We start from the raw sequence: 21,674 nt of genomic DNA, 5'->3' as shown, positions 1-21,674 counted from the left end.
CTGTAACTGCTGCTTCCGGATCCCCTCTCGTGCTAGCATGGCGTCGACGACACCGGTTGATGAAACGGTAGCACCAGGCCATCAATCTTACTAGTCGTTTCCATGACTAGTAGTTGTCGGGGTGGAGACGAAACACCTCCGCTGAAACTTGCTGCACAGCGAACGCCATCACTTGCGCTCGCTTTACCATTCCGGGCAACTCTTTTGGCACGGTTATCTGACGAGAGGGCCACTGATTGTGTTGCTGGACGAGGAATTCGGGGCCCCTGCACCATACTGAATCACTGGCTTGCTTGGCTGCTGTCAAGCCTCTGGTGCCCTTGTCGGCTGGGTTCAGCTTTCCAGGAACATGGTTTCACTGGCTGCCAGCTAAATACTCTTGTACTTCAGCTACCCGGTTGCCCACGTCGACTTTAAACTTTCTGCAATGTGTTCTCACCCAACGAAGCACGTTCATCGAGTCGGACCAGTAGGTGGCATCAGCCTTCGGCAGATCTAGCGCGTCATTCACTGTCTGGGCCAGGCAAACACCAAGCATAGCACCCTTCAGCTCCAGCTTCAGCTTCGGGATCGACATCTTCTTAATGGGACATGGACGCGCCTTGGCGAGTGCTAGGGTCACGCGCACATTGCCATCTGGGTACTCAGCACGAACGTACACGTTAGCGGTGTAGGCGGCATCTGAAGCATCCGTGAACACGTGCAGCGACAATGTAGGGACAGACGACTCGCGATCCGGACACTTGAAGCAGCGCGGCGCACGGATCGGCGCCAGATCTCCCAGCTCGCTAAACGAGGATGTCCATCTCCGCATGTGCTCAGCGTCCAGTGGATCATCCCAGCCCACGCCGAGGATGCACAGCTCCTGGAACATGACACGAGAGCGAATCGTGAAGGGAGCTAGTTGTCCGCCTGGGTCGAATATAGATGCCATCTTACTCAGCACGGCTCGCTTGGTCAGCTTCTTTGTTGCAGGCGGCTTGAACTCAAATGCGAAGGTATCATCCTCTGCCGACCACATCACGCCTAGCGTCTTGACTGATGGTAGCACACAGTTATCATGATCATTGATGCTAGCTGCGAGCTGCGGTGAGCTGTCAGCTTCCGGTACGCCGTCCATCACCTCCGAGCTATTGCTGAGCCACTTGCGGAGGTGGAAGCTGCCCTGCTCAAGGATGTCCTGTACTGTCTGCTGTGTGCGGATGGCTTCCAGTACGGAGACAGCAGAGCGCAGCAGATCATCCACATACATGTCTCGGTCAACGATCTGCAACATGGCAGGGCCATACTTGTCGGCTGTCTCGGGGCACACCACTTGTAGCGCCTTGCATGCCAGGTACGGAGACGCCTTGATGCCGAACACCAACCCCTCGAACTCGTATACACGTGAGTCCCACACAAAGCGATGATATCGGCGGTCTTGCTCAGCCAGCACGACTTGCAGGAACATCACGGTAATGTCCGCCGTGAGCATCACTGGCTCCTTGCGGAACCGCAGAAGCACTTTCACTAGGTCATTCTGCAGAGCGGGTCGAGCGTACATGCACTCATTGATCGATGTGCCGTCATACTTGGCAGCAGCATCAAAGACGACACGTACCTTCGTGGTGGCCTTGTCATCTCGTACAAGGGCGAAATGCGGCAGGAACCACTGGTCGTCGCCATCTGCCTCAACCTCTGCTGCCAACACTGTGCGCACATAGCCTTTGTCAATGTGGCTACATATGACTTTGCCGTATGCTGCCTTCAGCTCTGGACGCTTGTCCATTGTTTTCCCTAGCATGCACAGGCGATGGTCTGCCATGGCGCGATTAGCGGTGACACCAGGCTCGCCGTTGCTGTGGATCCATGGGACTGCAATGGTGACTCGCTGATCATGGAAGCTGATGGATTTCTCAAAGATCTCCTCAGCCAGGTTCTCTGCAGAGGTGATGTAGGTGCCTTCGTGCTTCATACCGACTGCCTCCAGATTCCAGAAATTCTGGACCAGGCTGTCTATGCTGCCTTCGCCGTATAAAGCATGAACATAGTTGACGGACAACTCGTCATCACTGGGTGCACTGGGCGTTGGGCCCATACACACTCATCCCAGATGCGTCTTGCGGGCAATTGGTCCACCGCTGCTGCTTCTGTGCTCTGCGAGTGATGCGTGGGCATTAATGATGTCTAGACCAATCAGGAGGTCGACCGTGGTGCTGGAGATTTCGGGAAAGTATATGAACTTCAGATGCTCATAGCTAGATGTGTACCGGCTCCAGTCGGCGACCTGCGTCTTCTTGGTCACATGATCATATACGCATGCCTTGAGCGGGTATGACACTGTTCCATCAATGGATTCCATCTGCACCTTGACCAGTTCCCGATAGCTGCAGGTCTGCTGCGCACCAGTCGTGGATGTGTTCAACATGTGAACTTCACCTGCCATGTCCAACTCATGGGCTACATCCTCCCATATGAAGCTTGCAGTCGAGCCTGATTCCAGCATGGCCACCGTACAGATTGCCGACTTGCCAGTTGGGCCAATAATCTTCACCGGCACGGTAGCGAAAGCGGCAGTCTGCGGCACGCTGACACTAGCATGGTGAGAACTTTCCTGCCGAGGTGCCGGAGCTGCTGACCGCATTGTAGATGGATTCTGCGCTGCAGCTTGCTGTGGCTGCACTGACTTGCTGTAGTGCAGAAGTGAGTGGTTCCTCTCTTCACAGTGGGAACGTTCCAGCTTCTTGCACTCACGCGCCCAGTGTCCATGCTCCAAACAACAGCTACACAGCTTGGCACGCTTGACCAGGTCCCAGCGGCGCTTGGTTGTCAGCGCCCTGAATTCTGGACACTCTGCTGTGGCATGGCTCTTGCTGAACTTGGCACACTGCTGAGTACTGAGCTCCACAGCATACACAGCAGATGACCTAGGCTTTGGCGGGACCGCAGGAGGTGTCTTCTTCAATTTCTCTGTGCCGACTGTCGCCAAGATGTCATCGGCTCGCGTTCTGGACCCGTTTTACCAGCCAGAACGACAATGTGGTTGCGTTGCATTTGCTGTCTGGATGTGGTTCGTGAAATCGTATAACTACACTTCTGGGTAGCTTCTCTACCGCACTTAGGAATAGCTCCCTCCAGCCAAGTCCAGGTTCATGAGCACATTTCTGAGCTTGACAGCAAATTTCCGCAGGGCTTCTGAATCACGGTCTGCGATTCTGGGATGGTTCAGGATTGCCTTCTCCTGTAGTGCCAGGTGGCGGTCTTCTCCCCCATACCATTGCTCAAGTTCTGCCCAAGCAGGAGCGTATGCGCCTGGCCCGTCAAACATCTGGGCCACAATGTCCTCAGCCGAGCTTCCTTGGAGCGCCTCCTTTAGCCTAGCCAGCTTATAATCGTCGGATACGTAGCGATCCTAATCCACCAGCCGCTTGAACGTTTGACACCACCGCACAAACTGTTGCGCGTTTCCGCTAAATTTGGGCAGCTCCAGCGGCTTCAAGTGGTGTAAAGCACTGACCCCATGCGGGCTTTGCATACTGACAAGCCAATCATGCACTTGGGGCTCCACACCAGGTTCCGAATGAGGAAACCACTCAGAAAGTCTACTCATTGGAGCACTATAGCCAACTGACGTTGCTCTGCTGCTCAGACTACACGTGGCTTCGGTGGTGGTGTTGGCCGTGTGTGTGGTGCTGGGATCGGTGGCACAGGCCGCATGTGCGGTGATGTTAATTGTGGCACAGGGGTAACCTGTTCTGCGACTGCTGATTGTTGGCCTGATGCCAGTTGGCCAGAAACAGACTCAACGGGCGAATCCAAAATCGCAGCCATCACACCAGCACTCTCCTTATCAAACTTCGCCTCCCACTCGTCCAACTCATTCAGCAGTTGTTCACTCCCTTAGGATTCCAACATGCTGCGCATAATTTCTAAAACCGAATTCAGCTCTGACCGTACAAATTCCAATTCACGGACATCAGGCTGCAAATATCGGCGAGACGGCGACGAGCAAGCAATCAGTGTTCGGAAGCGGTTACTTATTGGTGTGCGGCGTCTACTAAGGTTTGTTCTGGGACGAATCAACTCTTTCCAGCGGTTCTCAAGTTCATCAACAGGAGTTTCACACACGCTCGTACCATAATGGCGTGGCGTTAAAACTACGAGTCACAAACTCTGGTGTTGGCGGAAACGCCATTACCACCGCTGACACTACCAGTCGAAACGTGTCGGATCCAGCTCGAAGGACCAAATGTTTCACCGGTTCCCTCGCAAATGCACACTGACATTAAACACAACCATTGGAGGCATTGATCTATTTAGAAGACTGTATTACCAAACATGTTCTCAAAACACCACTGAAGAATCTAACTCAAAAAGAACAAAGAACGGAGAGCTTGGGACGCATGTACCCGGCCCCGTATCGGACACACAGCCAAGGAGGACGACACCGTATCGTCCCCACGCTTGATTGGCAAAGAAAACAGCAAGGAAAGAAAATCGGCCAGCGGGCGCAGTTCAAACATCTTGAGCGACATGCGAAAAGCAAAACATGTGACAGAAAATAATGCATGATGTAATGGAGGATGCTGGCACCCACCAGACGGGTGGTGGCTGCCCCTGCCAGAGAGATAAAACGAAAACTGAAGCAGAGGAGCCACGTTACAAATAGTGAAACGCACAAGGTAAGAATAATCGAGCAGTGTCCAATTACGACATACTGAGTGATATACATGTTAAACGAAGACTAACACTAACAAATGGAGAACGTTCCAACAGTAAGCCAAGTGTGAGACGTACTGGAGAGGACCGACTTACAATGACAATAGAAGTGATAACAACAGTGGATTTTAGACAATGTGGAAGACCGCGTAATTTAACCAGAACTTTGAGACTAGAGAAGCTAGAGTGAGAAACTCCATGAAGAATAATACTGGAGGAGATGCAGCTGAAGGGACAATGAGCGTCACCAGGCCATGAGATGGGTACTGTGATGTCACGTAGAGGAGAGATGGACACGGGAGGGGACAACAAAGAAAGGAGCCCAGAGTGGTACCATCTGTCCACGCATGCTAATTGTAGTTGTACTGTAATGACGTTTTCTCAGTACTGTCACGTGATAGAGGTCCATTGCATTTATTTATTTTATTATTTATTTCACTCAACTCGTGGTTCATGACCAATTGGCACGCAAAGTGCGAGAGAGGGGTGATAGCCAACCACGGCAAGAAAAGAAAAGAAAGGAATATAGAAAAAGAGAATAAAGAAGGATAGGCAAGAATCCAGCAATGAGATCCTATCGTACTACATTATGCGATCGGAGTGCATTTTTAAAGCTGGAAAGACATGTTGATGTCTTAACATGCTGGGGAAGTTGCAGCCAAAGGCTGTAGGACAAAAACAGAGGAGAGTTGGTAAATGCGGCTGAATTAGCACGGGGAAGTGAGAGACTATTACGAGTGGACCGGGACAGAGAAAACCAATTGAATACGGAGAGATGAATGGGAATTTTACCTAGGCGAATTCTGTGGATCAAAACGCAAAGCTGCTGTTTGCATGCATTCGGATGTGTTAGTAGCGTTGTACAAACTTACTTAAGTTTTATCCTGAGCTTTGTTTTCAGAAAGAAAATGTGTTGTCTGTACAATTGTTTGATGCTATTCCTCGTCGATGTGTGAATAATGCTACATAATTTCTTCACTACGCTGTTGTTGTTATAATTATTATATCTCCTTCTGAGAACTCAACCCGGTCAAGAGAGTTATATCTCAGGACATTTTCGCTATATGTTGTAGTATTTTCATTTAAGCCATTCCCTGTATAATCCTGGAGAGAAAGGGAAGAAAAACGCTTGATACCTCATGTGAAATGTCTTTTGAACTGGATGCGTTAATTGCGAAAATGTACGTGAACTTGGCTTTGTTTTAGAAAAATGAGAAAAAGGTCACATCAAGTTAATTACCTCCTAAGCGTAATCGAAATTGTCGCAGTTTGACTTTTGAAATACAACGGGGTATATAATCACCAGCAGTTGTACCACAGTTAATGATAGCTTGCATACCGTCCTACCGGTAGGACCCAAGAAATCAATCTGCAAAAGTGTTTTTGGTTGAGAAATTTTTTTAAACAATTGTTGAGATGAGGTCTTTGTCAGGCAAAGTAATGGCGCAAAATGCAAGGCTATGTCCAGTGCATTGCATATGCGCAATTTTATCGATTGTCAAAATGGCCGCACATAATCCTGTCGGTGCGCTAGCAACTCTGTCCAAAGTGAATTTTGACCATGGCACATCAATTGTGGTGAGGTCCTAATGTTTTTATTAGCTTGCCAAGGCCGGGGAATGCATAATACCATACTCTGTTTCCATGGTTACCATGGGTTGTTACCATGGAATTTCGTAGTATTCCTTGTGCGATCACGTCTAAAATTTATGGACTCCTTCATTAGCCCCATAGCAACAGCTTAGGGTCAAGTTTAAGGTCAATGTTAGAACAGAGGCCATGCAGCATGTCTGTGTATGATGGTCCTACCGGTAGGTCCTACCGGTAGGTCCTACCGGTAGGACCGAGGTCTATGCAAGCTATGATTAATGAGACGATAGTCGTCAGTATAGGTTGACAGCAAAGTTCTATTTTCTGTTGTTGGAATCTGAAAATTTTGAACTAGATGCAATGTCTTCGCTGATGTTCCTGCGATTGTACTTTCGACTCGCTGAGATCGGTCAGGCATTGCAATCTGCACATTTCTCGTGCTTACTAGCATAGCGATTCACTCAAAACTGATCATTGTTTTACCTTAGCTGGGGTGAGAATGACTTCGTGGAACAAGCAGCAGCGCTTGGAGACACATCGAGGGGGTCAGCAAACTAATGCATGCAAGGAATGCTGAGACAGTCAGTACTGTATCTGCGAGGGCCGTGTAGACTCTGCGTGTACACAGTAGTGTAGAGCTAGTGATGCATGTGCAGATACTGAGTGAATCTACCAGTGATGCTGACAAAGGGTGCGCGTTCGACGTGATAGTACACTTACCTGCATGAGCAGTGACCACACAGCTAAATTGAATGGGCATCCCACGGCTAAAAAAAGTTCATTACAAGTTCGAGGTGATTCCGCTGACGGTACTCAAACGACCTCGCAACGATCGTGTATTCTTACTGCGTTGGTGGTGAAGTAGAAATCATCCAGAGCCAGCAGACGACAAGCATAGCAGCTGTTGGGCTGTGGAGAAAGTCAAAGCATTTGACATGAGGCGCGACCAACTTACAACCTTCCTGGCAAAAAAACCTTTCGGCAGTTTACGTCAGCGACGCCTTCATCTCCGTGTGAACCTTTCAGCCTAACTGTCCTGGAACGTTACTCTAGACTTTGTTTGTTTGTTTGTATTCTTTATTTAGAGTGGAAAGTCCAAAACAGAACAATGGTCCCACTAGTGAGGGAATGCTGTATATCTGTGCATAAGGATCAGGGAGTGTAACAGCAAGTAGTAGGGAAAGAAAAAGAGAGAAGAAAAACAACTCAAAACAGGAGTTGTGACTTTCATAATAAGAAAATAACGGAAAGAGCAGTGCATACAGCATTTATAAAGAGGCTTATTTATCTGGTAAGCAAAAAGGCAAGAGCCATTGACTTAAAGCGATTGCGTTTTCTTTCTTGCCTGACCACAGCGGGGAGCAGGTTCCATAAGATGGTCCCAGCATAGGTAACACGTTTGGCAAGGTATCCAGTTGGGCTGGCTGGGACAATCAGTAAATTGCTGTGCCCACAACGAGTTTGAGTGGAATTACTGCGGCTGAAAAAGTTAGCGAACAACATACTGATGTTAGAGGAGTCATGGAGACAACGCCAGATAAAAACCAGAAGGTGCATGTTGGCGTATGTGGTCAATGTTTGGATGTTCATGCGTGTAAGAATATTGCTTGTGGCTGTCCCCGGAGGTACCCTACAGACTGTGCGTACAGCACGCCTGAAGAGCCCATTAAGCTGTCGACTTTGATACGCCGTGGGAAATGGTAAGTAAGCAGAAGCGGCATACATAAAGTGTGATCAAATGAAAGAACGAAAATAGGCTATGCGACATTGAAAAGGCAGGAATGTAGCGTATCGTCTGAGCACGGCAACTTTTGAAGCGACGCCCCTTGCGACGTGGTCAACCATGGTGTTCCAGCTCATGTCCGCATCAAGGTGGAGACCTAAATATTTGGCAGAGCAAACAGTTGGCAGAGGCAGTCCATTACATTGCGCTTGCAAGTCAAATGTTTGAGATTGTACTGGCGATATCGACATGATCTGTGTCTTCGTTTCATTCAAGATAAGACCGCGGTTCCTAAGCCAATCGGCGAGGTACTGGACAGCACTTGAGAGATTTTGGGACACCTCATCCGTGCTCATGCTACTAGATCTAATTGAGATATCGTCTGCAAATTGCAGGGACGCAACTTTGTAAGGGGACAGCTCTTTCGCAATGTCACGGACGTAGAGAACAAAAAACAGTGGCCCGAGAACTGTGCCCTGTGGTACTCCGGAGAAGCTGGTGTATGTGACTTCAGACTATCATCAATAATTTTTTTATGGTTTAGCTTATGGAGTTATCAGTAACAAGTGACAAGTCACTAGTCAAACTGCGACAATTTCGATGACGCGGAAGGAAGTATTGTTTCGCATCGGAATATTCCTGGAAAAGGCACGCATAATTATGGGAGGGGAAAAACAGATATGGAGGAAAAACAAAACTCCATTCTATGTGTACTGGGCCATGTTGCACACAGAATAGCTGCACAACTGAACTACTGTAAAACCGGAAAGTCTAATGAGTCACAATGTCTAATGTTTTAACGACCAATTATTTTAGGTTATTTCAAAAAAACGTTAGATGGCTGTGTATAGATTCTCATACAGATGGGTAACCACTAACCAGGTAGCCATCGTTAAATTTTTGCACGTTATCATGCCAAAATTACAAAAACGTTAAACGTTTTGGTAGTTGGACTTTCCAGTTTCACAGTATCTCTTATCCAAAACGACAAAAAGTCTGCACAGTACAGTTGGCAGACTGGGCGGGAGCGATGGGGCAACAGGCTTCATGGATGGCTCATTTTGTACTTTGACATGAGTCCGGTAGAATTCCTCTCCATCACAGTCCAGAAAAATCTCGGAGTCCTTGACACCCTGGAATCTCTGCTCGCTTGTTGAACAGGTCCTACCGTACGGCTTGGAAAAATAGAATTTTCATCGCTCGCACAGTCACACTCTCTACTGTAGTACCATCGCCGTGCAAGATTATCGAGAAGCTTCTAACCTTTGATTTGATACTGGCTAGAGAATGTTCACCAGAACAGCCATCGATTAACTCATCTGGGTGTTTCTTCTTTTCTTGTCAACTGTTGTGTATAGTGTTTGTCGCTGTATTGTCCCTCTCCGTATTGCCTCTCTCTCATCTATTATACGCATGCTCATTGTAAATACATCCGTCTTTGTCTTGACCCACAAGGGACTCCTGCGTGGCACCAAGCGAACACAACATAGTGGCAGCTTTGGTTCCTACACCTGTAGAATTAGGAAAGAACCATCCGCCTCTAGACAGCAGTTCGAGCATCCCCAGCTCCGGGACAGTCTCGTCATCGTCGTCATCGTCATGTGTCGTCGTCAGTCTGAACATTTTGTTAACACTAAATGTCAGTCCAGTCATGCCCGGCATGCACTACGCTCTACTTGTTTTGTTCTCCTCGTGAACTCTATTCTTCATCAGCTGTCACGCCACTGCTCCTTGTCTCTCCTGACCATCGTCCAGCCAGTTCGTCGTCCCGCATGCTCTATGTCTCGGCACCTCCAATAAGCCTGCTGTTGAGCACTGATCGCCATGTCCCCATGCCGTGCTCAACTGATCCGTCTGGCAGAGATAGAGATGTCACGGTACCTACGTGCCTCGGCCTTGAGCGTTCTGGATCGACTCTGACTCATGAAGGAAGGAACTGTCAGGCCCATGGTTAGCTCTAGCTCATTCTCTCTTTGTGTTTCATTTGTTTTGTTTTGACCTGTTCACTTGCAGTATATGTACATTCTCAAGCGTACATCACTGAACAGCAGACGTGCAGACATTCTCACGCAGTAACATCTTGTTCTTTATGTTGCTGTAGCCCAACCAGACGTTGTACCTCTCTGCGATGGCCTTGCCAAACAATGAGAATCCTGGACGCGCGTGCTTCTTTATTCACTCTGGATCTCTTCATTTTTTGCCTCGAAATTCTTCATTAATTGTTTCAAACAAAATCATACTCTCTAGTGTAGCTGTGCAAATGCTAGGCATGCCCTGCCACTTACTGTATGTTGTGTAGGCCCTAGCTCGTCTCTCAATCTCGTTGATTTGCACTATTTAAATATATAGTATTTTCCTTGTTCCTTTTTCTTCCCGGAAAAAGGATATTTTGTATACATACGTCTTTTCTCCCCCCCCCCCCTTCTTCCCCGGAAAGGGAGATGTTGCGTATAGTGTTTGTCGACGTATTGTCCCTCTCCTTATTGTCTCTCTCTCATCTATTATACGCATGCTCGTTGTAGATAATCAGTCTTTGTCTTGTCCCACAAGGGACTCACGCGTGGCACCAGGTGGACACAACATGAACTATTTGAAAAGAAACGCGCGCGGTGACGCGAAACATAGAAATAACCTGGTGTGGCCTAATACACATGAAATAGGAATCCTAGGACAGAACGTAATACGGTTTTGTAAAGCAAATAACTACTAGATGTAGGAACCTGTAGGACACGTCACTCACCTTCATTAGTGAAAGTGGATTGTGAGCAACACTGGCTCACGTAGAATCATATCAGGAAAATATTTTATTGTTTCCGTCATAAAAATTCCCATCATCAGAAATGATAATAACAACAAGGACATCAAGAATGAATTTGGACATGGACACTGTTCTTACTCGAACATGCCTCCGGATAGCACACGACTCGTTGTTTTAGAAGACTGTATTATAATGTTTTACTCTGACTCTGGTGGAAATCATCTTGCAGTACAAAGGCAAGTTCTGCCTCTCTCGAAGCAGAAGCGGAGATTCAAAAAACATTCAAATCAAAAGATCGCGCGAAAGCAGTGTACGCGACTACGCGCATCAGACGTGAATACAACATGAGAAGTGAAAGCAGTGTACGCGACTACGCGCATCAGACGTGAATACAACATGAGAAGTGAAAGCAGTGTACGCGACTACGCGCATCAGACGTGAATACAACATGAGAAGTGAAAGCAGTGTACGCGACTACGCGCATCAGACGTGAATACAACGTGAGAAGTGAAAGCAGTGTACGCGACTGCGCGCATCAGACGTGAATACAACATGGGAAGTGAAAGCAGTGTACGCGACTACGCGCATCAGACGTGAATACAACATGAGAAGTGAAAGCAGTGTACGCGACTACGCGCATCAGACGTGAATACAACATGCGAAGTGAAAGCAGTGTATGCGACTACACGCACCAGACGTGAATACAACGTGAGAAGTGAAAGCAGTGTACGCGACTACGCGCATCAGACGTGAATACAACATGAGAAGTGAAAGCAGTGTACGCGACTCCGCGCATCAGACGTGAATACAACATGAGAAGTGAAAGCAGTGTACGCGACTACGCGCATCAGACGTGAATACAACATGAGAAGTGAAAGCAGTGTACGCGACTCCGCGCATCAGACGTGAATACAACATGAGAAGTGAAAGCAGTGTACGTGACTACGCATATCAGACGTCATTACAACATGACAAGTGAAAGCAGTGTACGCGACTACGTGCATCAGACGTGATTACAATGTGAGGAATGAAAGCAGTACAGCGTACGCGACTACACGCACCAGACGTCAGCTGATGTGAATACAACATGAGGAGCGAATGCGTAGTAGTATGATAATGCAAAACAGTACAACAAGCAGTGCTGATATACACATTAAACGGAGTGGCTCTGCACCATAATCAGTGGGCTGGATATGGACTGCACATATCCCCCTTCCTGCTCGAATGGCATAGTGGAAGGAGAATGATCAATGAGTGCAGAACAAAGATTAGAGAGATTATTGATGTAAACAGGAGAAAGAGAAAAGAGAGAGAGAGAGATTTCACTTGGCAGGCACCTTCGGCTTTACCTCAAGTGGAACCAGCAAGTAGGTCGGACGCCGATACGTTTTGCCTTTGACGAGGATGTCCACCACACGCACGAGACCATCTCCACCGGGGAAACCATCCACCACTTTGCCGAGAGGCCACATTCCACGGGGAGTGTCCTGGGCCATGTACAATACCATGTCACCAACCATTATGTTCCGTCTGCGCATTCTCCAACGTTGTCGGATATTAAGCGTGGGCACAAATTCCTTCAACCAACGTAGCCAGGTGTGATCCACAGCAACCTGCACAGCTTTCCACCGTCTCTGCGGGTGTGCGGGTCTCGTAGAAGCTTGTGCCGCTTCTATGGCCGTTTCTACCTGAATGTGGCCAATGAGGAACTGATGAGGTGTCAACGGGACGAGATCATCAGCATCTGATCCAACTGTGGTCAGTGGCCGGCTGTTCAACAAGGCCTCTGCCTGAACGAAAGGCAGTTTGCAGCTCTTCATCAGTGAAGTTAGCAGAATGCAGTATAGCGAACACTGCTCGCTTGGCTGACCGGACAAGCGCTTCGAAGAAGCCGCCATGGTGTGGTGCCCGGGGTGGGTTGAACGTCCACGACGTGTGCTGTTTTGTCGCTGTACAGGTGACCACTTGACCTCGGTCAATAGCTTCAAGGGCATCACACAGCTCACTTTCGGCACTCACAAAGTTTCTGCCGTTGTCTGACACTACTAGATGTGGTGCTCCGTGGCGCTTACAAAATCGGTCAAAAACGCATCGTAGGCCATCTCTAAATGGCATGCTCGTGTCTCCAGACATGTGAAGAGGCAGAGATAGCACTTCAATTGTGAGCTTCCACGACCTTGACGGGTTAGGAATGGGCCTGCGAAGTCTACTCCAACATGCTGGAAGGCCTGCTTGGTCATAGCAACTCGAGCGGCAGGAAGTTGGCCCATGATCTGGTCTGCAGGCTTCCGCCACTGCCGAATGCAGCCATTACATCGTAAGCGATGCGATTTGTTCACTTGTTTGCCTTTGATCAGCCAATACGAAGTTGTCAGGTTGGCCCACAGATGATTCGTGTCGACGCATGGTGGGTTTTGCGATCCTCATTGGCAATGATGAGGTCAGATACTGGATGCTGATACGGCAGTATCAGTGGCTGCCTCGTACCTTTCGACATTGCTGATGCCTGCTCCAGCCTGCCTCCAACGCGTAGTACAAATGGCCGTTCAGCGGTGTCTAGGACTGGATTGAGCCGGAGCAAAGGGTCCGAGGGCTTAACACTTTTCTCCCCCTGTAAGGTCGAAATAGTGGCCGAGTAACACTCCTGCTGGGCAATGCTGATCCAGTGCCGTTCTGCTCGCTGTATTTCAGTTGCCGACAGTTCGGGAACTGCTACATTCTCTGCTGACGACACTGCTATACGAGAGACCGCATCACTGCCCTCAGGTTCTTCCCCCTTCTTGGCACCTCGGCAGTTTGAGGAGAACTGGAATATCCAAGTCGTGACACGCTTCAGTCAGTTCCAGGATGAAAAGTGGCTTCGGCGACAAACGTCAGCGCTTGGTGTTGCTTAGTCTCTCCTAGAAGCTTGCTTGAGATGGTGATATCGCGTTGCGGCCACTCGGTCGATGGCTTGGACAGAAACTCTGGTCATGTCCACCATGTGCTGCTCGTTGCTAGCGAGGTGGCTGGCATTGCTCGTGTGGGTAGGTCTGCCGGGTTGATTTTACCGGGCACATGTTGCCATTGCAGAGGTGATGTGGCACGTTGAATCTCCGAGATTTTTATACCGATGTCTGTGCTGAATCGTCGGCTGTGGGATCTCAGCCAGTACAACACATTGAGGCTGTCCGTCCAGAAACGGTACTCGGTCAATGGTATCTTCAGCGCTGCTTCCAGCTCTTTACTTAGCTGTACTCCAAGGACTGACACTACTAGACGTGGTGCTCCGCGGCGCTTACAAAATCTGCCAAAACACATTATAGGCCATCTCTAAATGGCATGCTCCTGACATGTGAAGGGGCAGAGATAGCGCTTCAATTGTGAGTATCCACGACCTTGACGGGTTAGGAATGGGCCTGCAAAGTCTACTCCAACATGCTGGAAGGCCTGCTTGGTTATAGCAACTGGAGTGGCAGGAAGTTGGCCCATGAGCTGGTCTGCAGGCTTCCTCCACTGCCGAATGCAGCCATTACATCGTAGGCGATGCGATTTGATCGCTTGTTTGCCTTTGATCAGCCAATACGAAGTTGTCAGGTTGGCCCACAGATGATTCGTGTCGACGCATGGTGGGTTTTGCGATCCTCATTGGCAATGATGAGGTCAGATACTGGATGCCGATACGGCAGTATCAGTGGCTGCCTCGTACTATCCGACATTGCTGATGCCTGCTGCAGCCTGCCTCCAACGCGTAGTACAAATGGCCGTTCAGCGGTGTCTAGGACTGGATTGAGCCGGAGCAAAGTGTCCGAGGGCTTAACACTTTTCTCCCGCTGTAAGGTCGAAATAGTGGCCAAGTAACACTCCTGCTGGGCAATGCTGATCCAGTGCCGTTCTGCTCGCTGTATTTCAGTTGCCGACAGTTCGGAAACTACTAAATTCTCTGCAGACGACACAGCTACACGAGAGACTGCATCACTGCCCTCAGGTTTTTCCCCCTTCTTGGCACCTCGGCAGTTTGAGGAGAACCGGAATATCCCAGCCGTGACACGCTTCAGTTGGTTGCAGGATGAAAAGTTCTCGGGACGCAGTTTAGATACAGTGGCTTCGGCGACAAACGTCAGCGCTTGGTGTCGCTTAGTCTCTCCTAGAAGCTTGTTTGGGACGGTGATATCGCATTGCGGCCACTCAGTCGATGGCTTGGACAGAAACTCTGGTCATGTCCACCATGTGCTGCTCGTTGCTACCCAGGTGGCTGGCATTCCTCGTGTGGGTAGGTCTGCCGGGTTGATCTTACCGGGCACATGTTGCCATTGCAGAGGTGATGTGGCACGTTGAATCTCCGAGATTTTTACACCGATGTCTGTGCTGAATCGTCGGCTGTGGGATCTCAGCCAGTACAACACATTGAGGCTGGCTGTCCAGAAACGGTGCTCCGTCAATGGTATCTTCAGGGCTGCTTCCAGCTCTTTACTTAGCTGTACTCCAAGGACCGCTCCATTCAGCTTGAGCTTTGGGATACTTAGCTTCTTGATGGGAGTTTGCCGCGACTTAGCGAATGCCAGTGTCACCTTCACGCGTCCGTCTGGATATTCAGAACGGACGCAGCAGGTTGCTGCTGTAGCTGCATCCGATGCATCGATGAATGTGTGAACTTCTGTCTTCACGCAGGTTGGATCCGCATCGGTGTACTTGAAACATCGGTCAGCGTGGATCTGTGCCAGGTCGGGTAACTCTGATAGCCTGCGCTTCCAACGGGCCGTGTCGTCGTCATTCAGCTGCTCGTCCCAAGCATATCCAGCGACACATGCCTCCTGAAACAGTACTCGTGCACGCATCGTATCTGAAAGTAAAATACGTCCTTGTCAGCAAACCACATGACGCCCAGGGTCTTAGACGATGGTAGAGTGCAGTGCTGGTTACTGTTGACACCCAGGGACGCCTGCGGGGTTTTGTCGGCTTCTGGCACAGACTCAACCACCTCGGTAGAGTTGCTTAGCCACTTGCGAAGCTTGAAACCACCAGACTGTAGTAGCTGTGTCAGTTGTTGTTGGGCATCTATTGCCACAGAAGCTGACTGGAAGGAGTCCAGAAGATCGTCGACATAGAAGCTCTCCTCGATCACTTGGAGAAGGTCGTTGCTGCGCATCGAGTCGGTCGCGAAATCTTGTGCAGTTTGCAGTAGAGCCTTGCCGGCGAGATAGGGTGATGCTCTTAGGCCGAAGACCAACCGGTTAAACTCATACACTTGTATATCATCGTCTGGGCTGGCATGCCACAGAAACCGAGTGAACCGCTGATCTTCTTCTTTGAGCCCTACTTGCATAAACATCTCACTGATGTTGGCAACGAGAGCTACTGGTTCCGCAGAGAACCGCAACAGGATGCGAACGATGTCGTTCTGTAGGCGTGGTCATGTGCACATTTCTGCGTTGATGCTGCGACCTTTCCAGACAGCAGCGACATCAAACACAACACGAATCTTGTTGGTGCTCTTGTCCTCCCGGTCGATTGGGAAGTGTGACAGGTACCACTGGTGCTGGTAGTCTGCTGCGGCGATGGCTTCAGGCACAGTCCGGATGTACCCTTTCTCCAGATGTGCTGCAAGAACGCGGTGATATTCTGCCTGGATCGCTGGCTTGGCTGACAGGGTTTTTTCTAGACCTCTCAAGCGCTGTTCAGCTTGAGCGCGGTTTGATGTGATGTTCGGACCAGTTGGGCGGATCCCGGGAAGGCCGATTTCGTACCGCTGCCCATCATGGTGCATAGTAGCCGTGGCCAGTTCCTCCGCTTCACGTTCTGCTGGTGTGCGGTATCGCTGGTCAGCGTTTACAACACTGATGGACTCAGTGTCCCATAGGTTGAGGACGAGCTCATCCAGACGCGGTTCTGTGCCAGAGGAGGTCATCTCTGATCGTACAGCGGCAGTGGCACAGTTCGTGATGATAGACTGGGACGTCTTGGTGCTTGTACCTCTGGGGCCATAGCAAACCCAACCGAGCGGGGTCCGACAGGCAATCGGCGCATCATCGGGGCCTCATAGCTCTTCCAGTGCTGTGTGGAGTGGCGCAGCATCCACACCAATCAGCAGACCAATGTCGCCGGTGTTCATAGTTGGGAATGGTATGCCGTGCAGATGAGTCCAGGCATCTTGGTGTTGACACCAGTCGACTGCCATGGTGTCAGCTGTGACGCATGGCAGAACCCAAGCGCTGATCTGATGGGTCAAGCTGCAGTCTGTACTTTTAATGGTCACCGGTGTACGTCGGCGCATGGCTTCAATCTGGCTGCCACCGAGTGTGGTCACTTGGAGCGGTTCCGGATCTCCAGTCAAACCGATAGCTTCAGCCACTGCGGCTTTGATATATGTGCTGGTGGATGCAGGATCAAGTAGTGCTCTGCATACGGTTTCTTGACTTCCGTTGCAAACTGTGACCGGAACTGTCATGAATGATATGGCAGGGAGAGACGTTTGTCGTGGTTGAAAGCGGCACGCATGCAGAACCTGCTCCTTGACAGGTACCTTGCCCTGAATGTTACTGCTATTAGACTGCTTCTGCTGAAGCTTGTTGCTGCTGAACTTGTCGAAATACAGCAGTGCATGGTGCTTGCCGTTGCACTTTGTGCAGGTGGACCCACTACAGGACATGCTATGGTGGCTGGGTCGCAAGCAGCAAATACAGAGAGGTGTGGGTTTCACTAAATCCCAGGGTTCTCGTACTGACATTGCTGTGAAGGCAGGGCACTGGCTCAGGAGATGATAACCATCACACTTGAAACAGGCATTGGGAGTGTCCGCTGGCTTACCCCTCGAGGCATGGAATGCATGTTGGGTTGCGTGCCGGCCTGAGCTGGGTGCTCTGCTGTGGACGTCGTATGGCTCGCGGATAGATGCTGTGGCGGCTTCTCTGGGCAGTGCGAGGCGCGCATCCACCTGCTGTGCTCTGTGCACCTGCTTCAGCAGCCAGGTAGACAACACCTCCGCATCACAGCTATGGTCATCATACCGATCCAGGAATCGGGACAGCATCCGTCTTTGGAACTTCTGAGACACTGCTATGTACAGTTCGCGTCCGGGTGCGACGTTGGCCATTTTCAGGTTAAGCAGGACGTTTCTCAGCTTCACTGCGAGTCGCTGCAAAGCTGTTGTGTCATCTTCCCGAGAGATCCGGGGACTGGCCAATAATTCCTGCTGTTGCCGTTCCAGCTCCCGGTTGTCGCCGCCAAACCACTGGTCGAGCTCGTTCAGCTCGGCACTGTATGCCCAGGGCCGTCCAGAATGCCACTGACAAGTTCTTCAGCCTTCCCACCATCCAGTGCCTCACGCAGTGGTGCCATCTTATAATCCTCTGTTGAAATGAGATCGTCGTCTACGAGACGCATGAAGCGCTGGCGCCATCGAAGATAGCTCTCCTGTTGGCCATTGAATTTGGGCAGTTCCAGCGGCTTTATCTGGAACTGCGGAATACCAACATACCCAGCACTGTGTGGCACACTGTTTACCCAGTTCTGAACGTATCGTGCAGATGCAGTGGGATCCTCTGGACCATGTGGATGGGTGGCTGGATTCTGTGCGCTCACAGACCGGTGTGGCGCATTAGAGTCAAGGTGTGTTCTACTGGCTGCACCAGCCTTTGCTGGCTTGAAGCTCCTGGCTGCAGCATTCATGATAGGTGGACGCTTGGCCTGTACACAGTGTACAGGATGTTGTGGTGGTGACCTGACAGGTCTTGTCAGCTCAGACTACGGTACGACAGTTACCGCAGGTTTGACGCAATCTCCTCTGTGATTGCTCAAACTAACGTTACTGCGTCTTCGGCTGTCAGACTCCACTTCCTGCACTGAATGCTCCTCCACAGCGTTCATTTATCCAGAACTGCAGTTGAAGATCGAGAGAGCACCGCTACGATTTGCGCGCACACTTGTAGTTGAGGAGCGATGTGAGCTGTGATGTGAGCTATGTTGGCTGCTGTCGTTCGGTGCACTTTCCTCACCGGATAGCCTAGCTAGGTCCTCGGCCAACTCCAGCTCCACCAGTCTTTTGTCTTTTTGTGCCTTGCTGGTGGAATGCCTTTTAATCTCCTGCTTTTTTGAACTCACCGTTCGCTCTCAGTCCGCCATCCGGCTCGAAGGACAGGGGCGTCACCTGTGATGGGCATTGGGGGCACGTGCACCCCCCAAAAATCGACCTTGGTTTTTTGCGAACTCCTGGTTATGAAAAGTGTAGTGCTGGTAAAATCTACTAATACTTAATAGTACAGTGGGTATCGGTTATAGCGTGGGTGTTTGAAAAACGACTTTCTATTCTTATTTCCGATATTTCTTACACACGATAAATCAAGTGTGACATATCATGTGCATGTGCGCAGAGGCAGGAAGATCATCGTACATACAAGGTAGTGCTGCTGTGCATGCGGCTGGTCACAGTCACATAGGCTTACCATGTGGCTATGCAACATGAGTTACATGAACACAATAGTTGAACCTGCAGCACTAGGACCCAACGCGAGTCAGATCAGAACTGCTTTGGACGGATGTTATTACTACAGGCGATATACTTTGTACTGATCTGGCATGTTTCGCTACACAAAGTCCATTCTTAGGACCGATATATTCTACTTTATCACTCCCTTAGTATTGACTCACATAGATTTTTGCCATACCTAAGCAGTCAAATATTCCTGCATATTTCACTCCTTAGGGCTATATTGACTGCTTATATTTGACTACTTAGGGGTTGCGCAGTTGAACGGTGCCTAGTGCAGCATTGTCACTGCATGAGTAGGTGGTGGTGCAACGGCTGTGCAATCATTAAACCGGGATTCATGAGGTTATCGTTGTGAAATTTGAAGTACGGACTGTTTGTCGTTATAAATCTAATATTGACTTCGTACTTGGTCAGCATAGGAAATAAAAACCTCGTAAAAGACCTCGGCTTCGCCTCGGTCTTTTACTCGGCTTTTATTTCCTATATTGACCTCGAACTCAGTCAATATTAGATTTGTATGTTAGAGTCAACTCGTAAAAACTCCAAGTCCATCCCGGCCTGCCTACGTCATTGTGGCACGGTCTGAATCTAGGTGCATTATTTTAGTATGAAGTACAATTTCAAGGAAAGCTGAGCTATTCCAAACAATTCTTTGTACCCAGCAATGAAGGCAGCAATGCTGAGGTCAGTGAAGACCACCATCAACCGACCGCTGCGTATGGTTGGGGCAGGGAGCCCAGATACTCTGCCGAGGAGCTGCCATCGCGTTTTGAACACATGTTGAGGAAGAAGATGCCTCGGCAGCTGTGTCCGACAGAAGACGAGTAGCTTGGCCACCAGAATCTCGAATCGTTTGGGACTTCGGCTGGTGCGAGCGTGGACAAAAATCGAGGCAAGGCCTAACAGGTGTAGTAGGCTTGTGCTCCTGGCTGACTGCAAGCCATAGCAGAATTGCAGCAGGAGCTCCGTGTTCCTCTTCATCATGCTCAACGAGCCATCCATTACTGATCCAGGAGTCCACTTCTTGCTGGAACAGCTTCTCCTGATCATCACTAAGTTTCTGGGGTACTCCCCAATGCCGCTGCCGATGCGTCCGGTAAGTGGCTTGTCATCCTTCCACCTCCATGCTGCCTGCCAACACTGCTCAGCTGCTAGCCACTTTATCTGACCATACTCGAAGGATAGCGTCACGTCCTCACCGTCTTGCACCACGCTAACATGCCGAGACGGGTGCTGATCTGGCGACTGCACAGCATCACTCACGGCAGATGACACAGGCTCAGAGTCACTAGCGGTTGACGAACAAAACAACACGGACTGCAGATCACCTGACTCAGAGTACTGCAACCTGACGCCACCAATGGCACGGACAAGGTGAGATCTCAGCAACAGGTCAGCATTAATAACGGACAGCTCAGAAACTACAAACGAAACAACACGGGTAGGCGGTAAATTTACGGGTCCATCCAGGTGACGAATCGTTAATGAAATTGACCCCGAAATCGGCAGGACTCCGCCATCCAGGGCGAGGAGCTTCTCCTGCTTTACCGCCGACACTTGGCTGCACATCTTAGCCGCACGTATAAATGTAGACGACTCTAGCGTGCGAGCCGACCCGGTGTCCAGCATGGCCTCTCCACGGCGCCAGTCATCCGGCTTGACCGACTCCACGTCCACATAGATCCTCGGCATGGGGCAGCTTCAGTGGACAACGCACACAGGCGCTTGTCACTGCTACTCTGCGACGTACCAGCAGCCGCCACACATTCTGCTGCCTTGGCGTCTCGCCACTTCTTTCTCTCATAGCACGCTGGCTTTGCATGCCCATGCTGGTCACAAAAGTGGCACACTACTGGTCCACGGAAACAAGGCTTCTGCTTCTTCTTGAGCTCTAGGCAGTTAACTCTCTGCCTGAACCTGCTCGTGTAACGAGCATCCGTCTCACAGGCTCTAAGGCCACGTATACGCTGTAGACAAGCAGGTATCGTCAGTTCTTGGCCAGCCAGCGACATTCTCAGCTGACGGCCAAATTCGAGCAGCAGGACAGGGAACAGTTGCTCGATCACGATCGGATCCTTGCTGGTGTCACCGCCCGGTTTGTGCCCCGACAGCGCTGCAAAACGCTGCAAATCGGCCACATACGAGTCGACACTTTCATCCACACGCAAACAACGGCGCTTGAACAAATCATACGCTCTGGATGGCGTCACACTGAACGCACTCACTAAAACGTTCTTGACCTCTGCTTGTTTGCTTTTGTCACTGTCTGCCATACGAGCAAACACTCGAAATGCTGAGTTTACTTTCACCTAGCGTTGGCTGAATTCCAATTATCAAGGTTCGTGAAGTATTTGTCTTGTGCAGTTAGCAATCTTCAGATGTGACGTTAGACGTCCGTGATGACTTCCTTGATGACTTGTTGGCTTTCACTTGGCGTC

The 21,674-nt window shown here is 49.9% G+C and overlaps 3 protein-coding genes across 3 annotated transcripts in view; 1 reads left to right on the top strand and 2 right to left on the bottom strand.

Moving 5' to 3' along the window:
- The window catches only part of LOC135829588 (uncharacterized), a 142,841-nt gene that overhangs the window by 77,820 nt on the left and 43,347 nt on the right, over window positions 1-21,674 (top strand). The gene's annotated exons all lie outside the window — the stretch shown is intronic.
- On the bottom strand, window positions 356-2,077 carry LOC135829073 (uncharacterized). The gene has a single exon (XM_065341479.1). It carries the CDS (start codon window positions 2,075-2,077, stop codon window positions 356-358), a length of 1,722 nt encoding a protein of 573 aa, XP_065197551.1.
- LOC135829072 (uncharacterized) lies at window positions 14,342-16,080 on the bottom strand. Its single transcript, XM_065341478.1, has 3 exons — window positions 15,672-16,080; window positions 15,046-15,591; window positions 14,342-14,895 (listed from the first exon to the last, which is right to left on the bottom strand). The coding sequence occupies exons 1-3, from the start codon at window positions 16,078-16,080 to the stop codon at window positions 14,342-14,344; spliced, it is 1,509 nt and encodes a 502-aa protein (XP_065197550.1).

Source organism: Sycon ciliatum, chromosome 13, assembly GCF_964019385.1.
Source record: "Sycon ciliatum chromosome 13, ocSycCili1.1, whole genome shotgun sequence".
Taxonomy (NCBI): Eukaryota; Metazoa; Porifera; class Calcarea; order Leucosolenida; family Sycettidae; genus Sycon; species Sycon ciliatum.
The sequence above is the reverse complement of the archived record's forward strand: the minus strand, read 5'-3'. Positions and strand labels throughout refer to the sequence as shown.

Bases quoted from the DNA above. Each gene is read 5' to 3' on its own strand.
- LOC135829073 (XM_065341479.1), bottom strand. From the start codon at position 2,077: ATGGGCCCAACGCCCAGTGCACCCAGTGATGACGAGTTGTCCGTCAAC.
- LOC135829072 (XM_065341478.1), bottom strand. From the start codon at position 16,080: ATGTTTATGCAAGTAGGGCTCAAAGAAGAAGATCAGCGGTTCACTCGG. The intron at 15,592-15,671 runs GTAACCAGCACT...TTTTACTTTCAG, and splicing joins GGCGTCCCTGGGTGTCAACA to ATACGATGCGTGCACGAGTA. The intron at 14,896-15,045 runs GTAAGATCAACC...ACAAGCTTCTAG, and splicing joins GCAATGGCAACATGTGCCCG to GAGAGACTAAGCGACACCAA.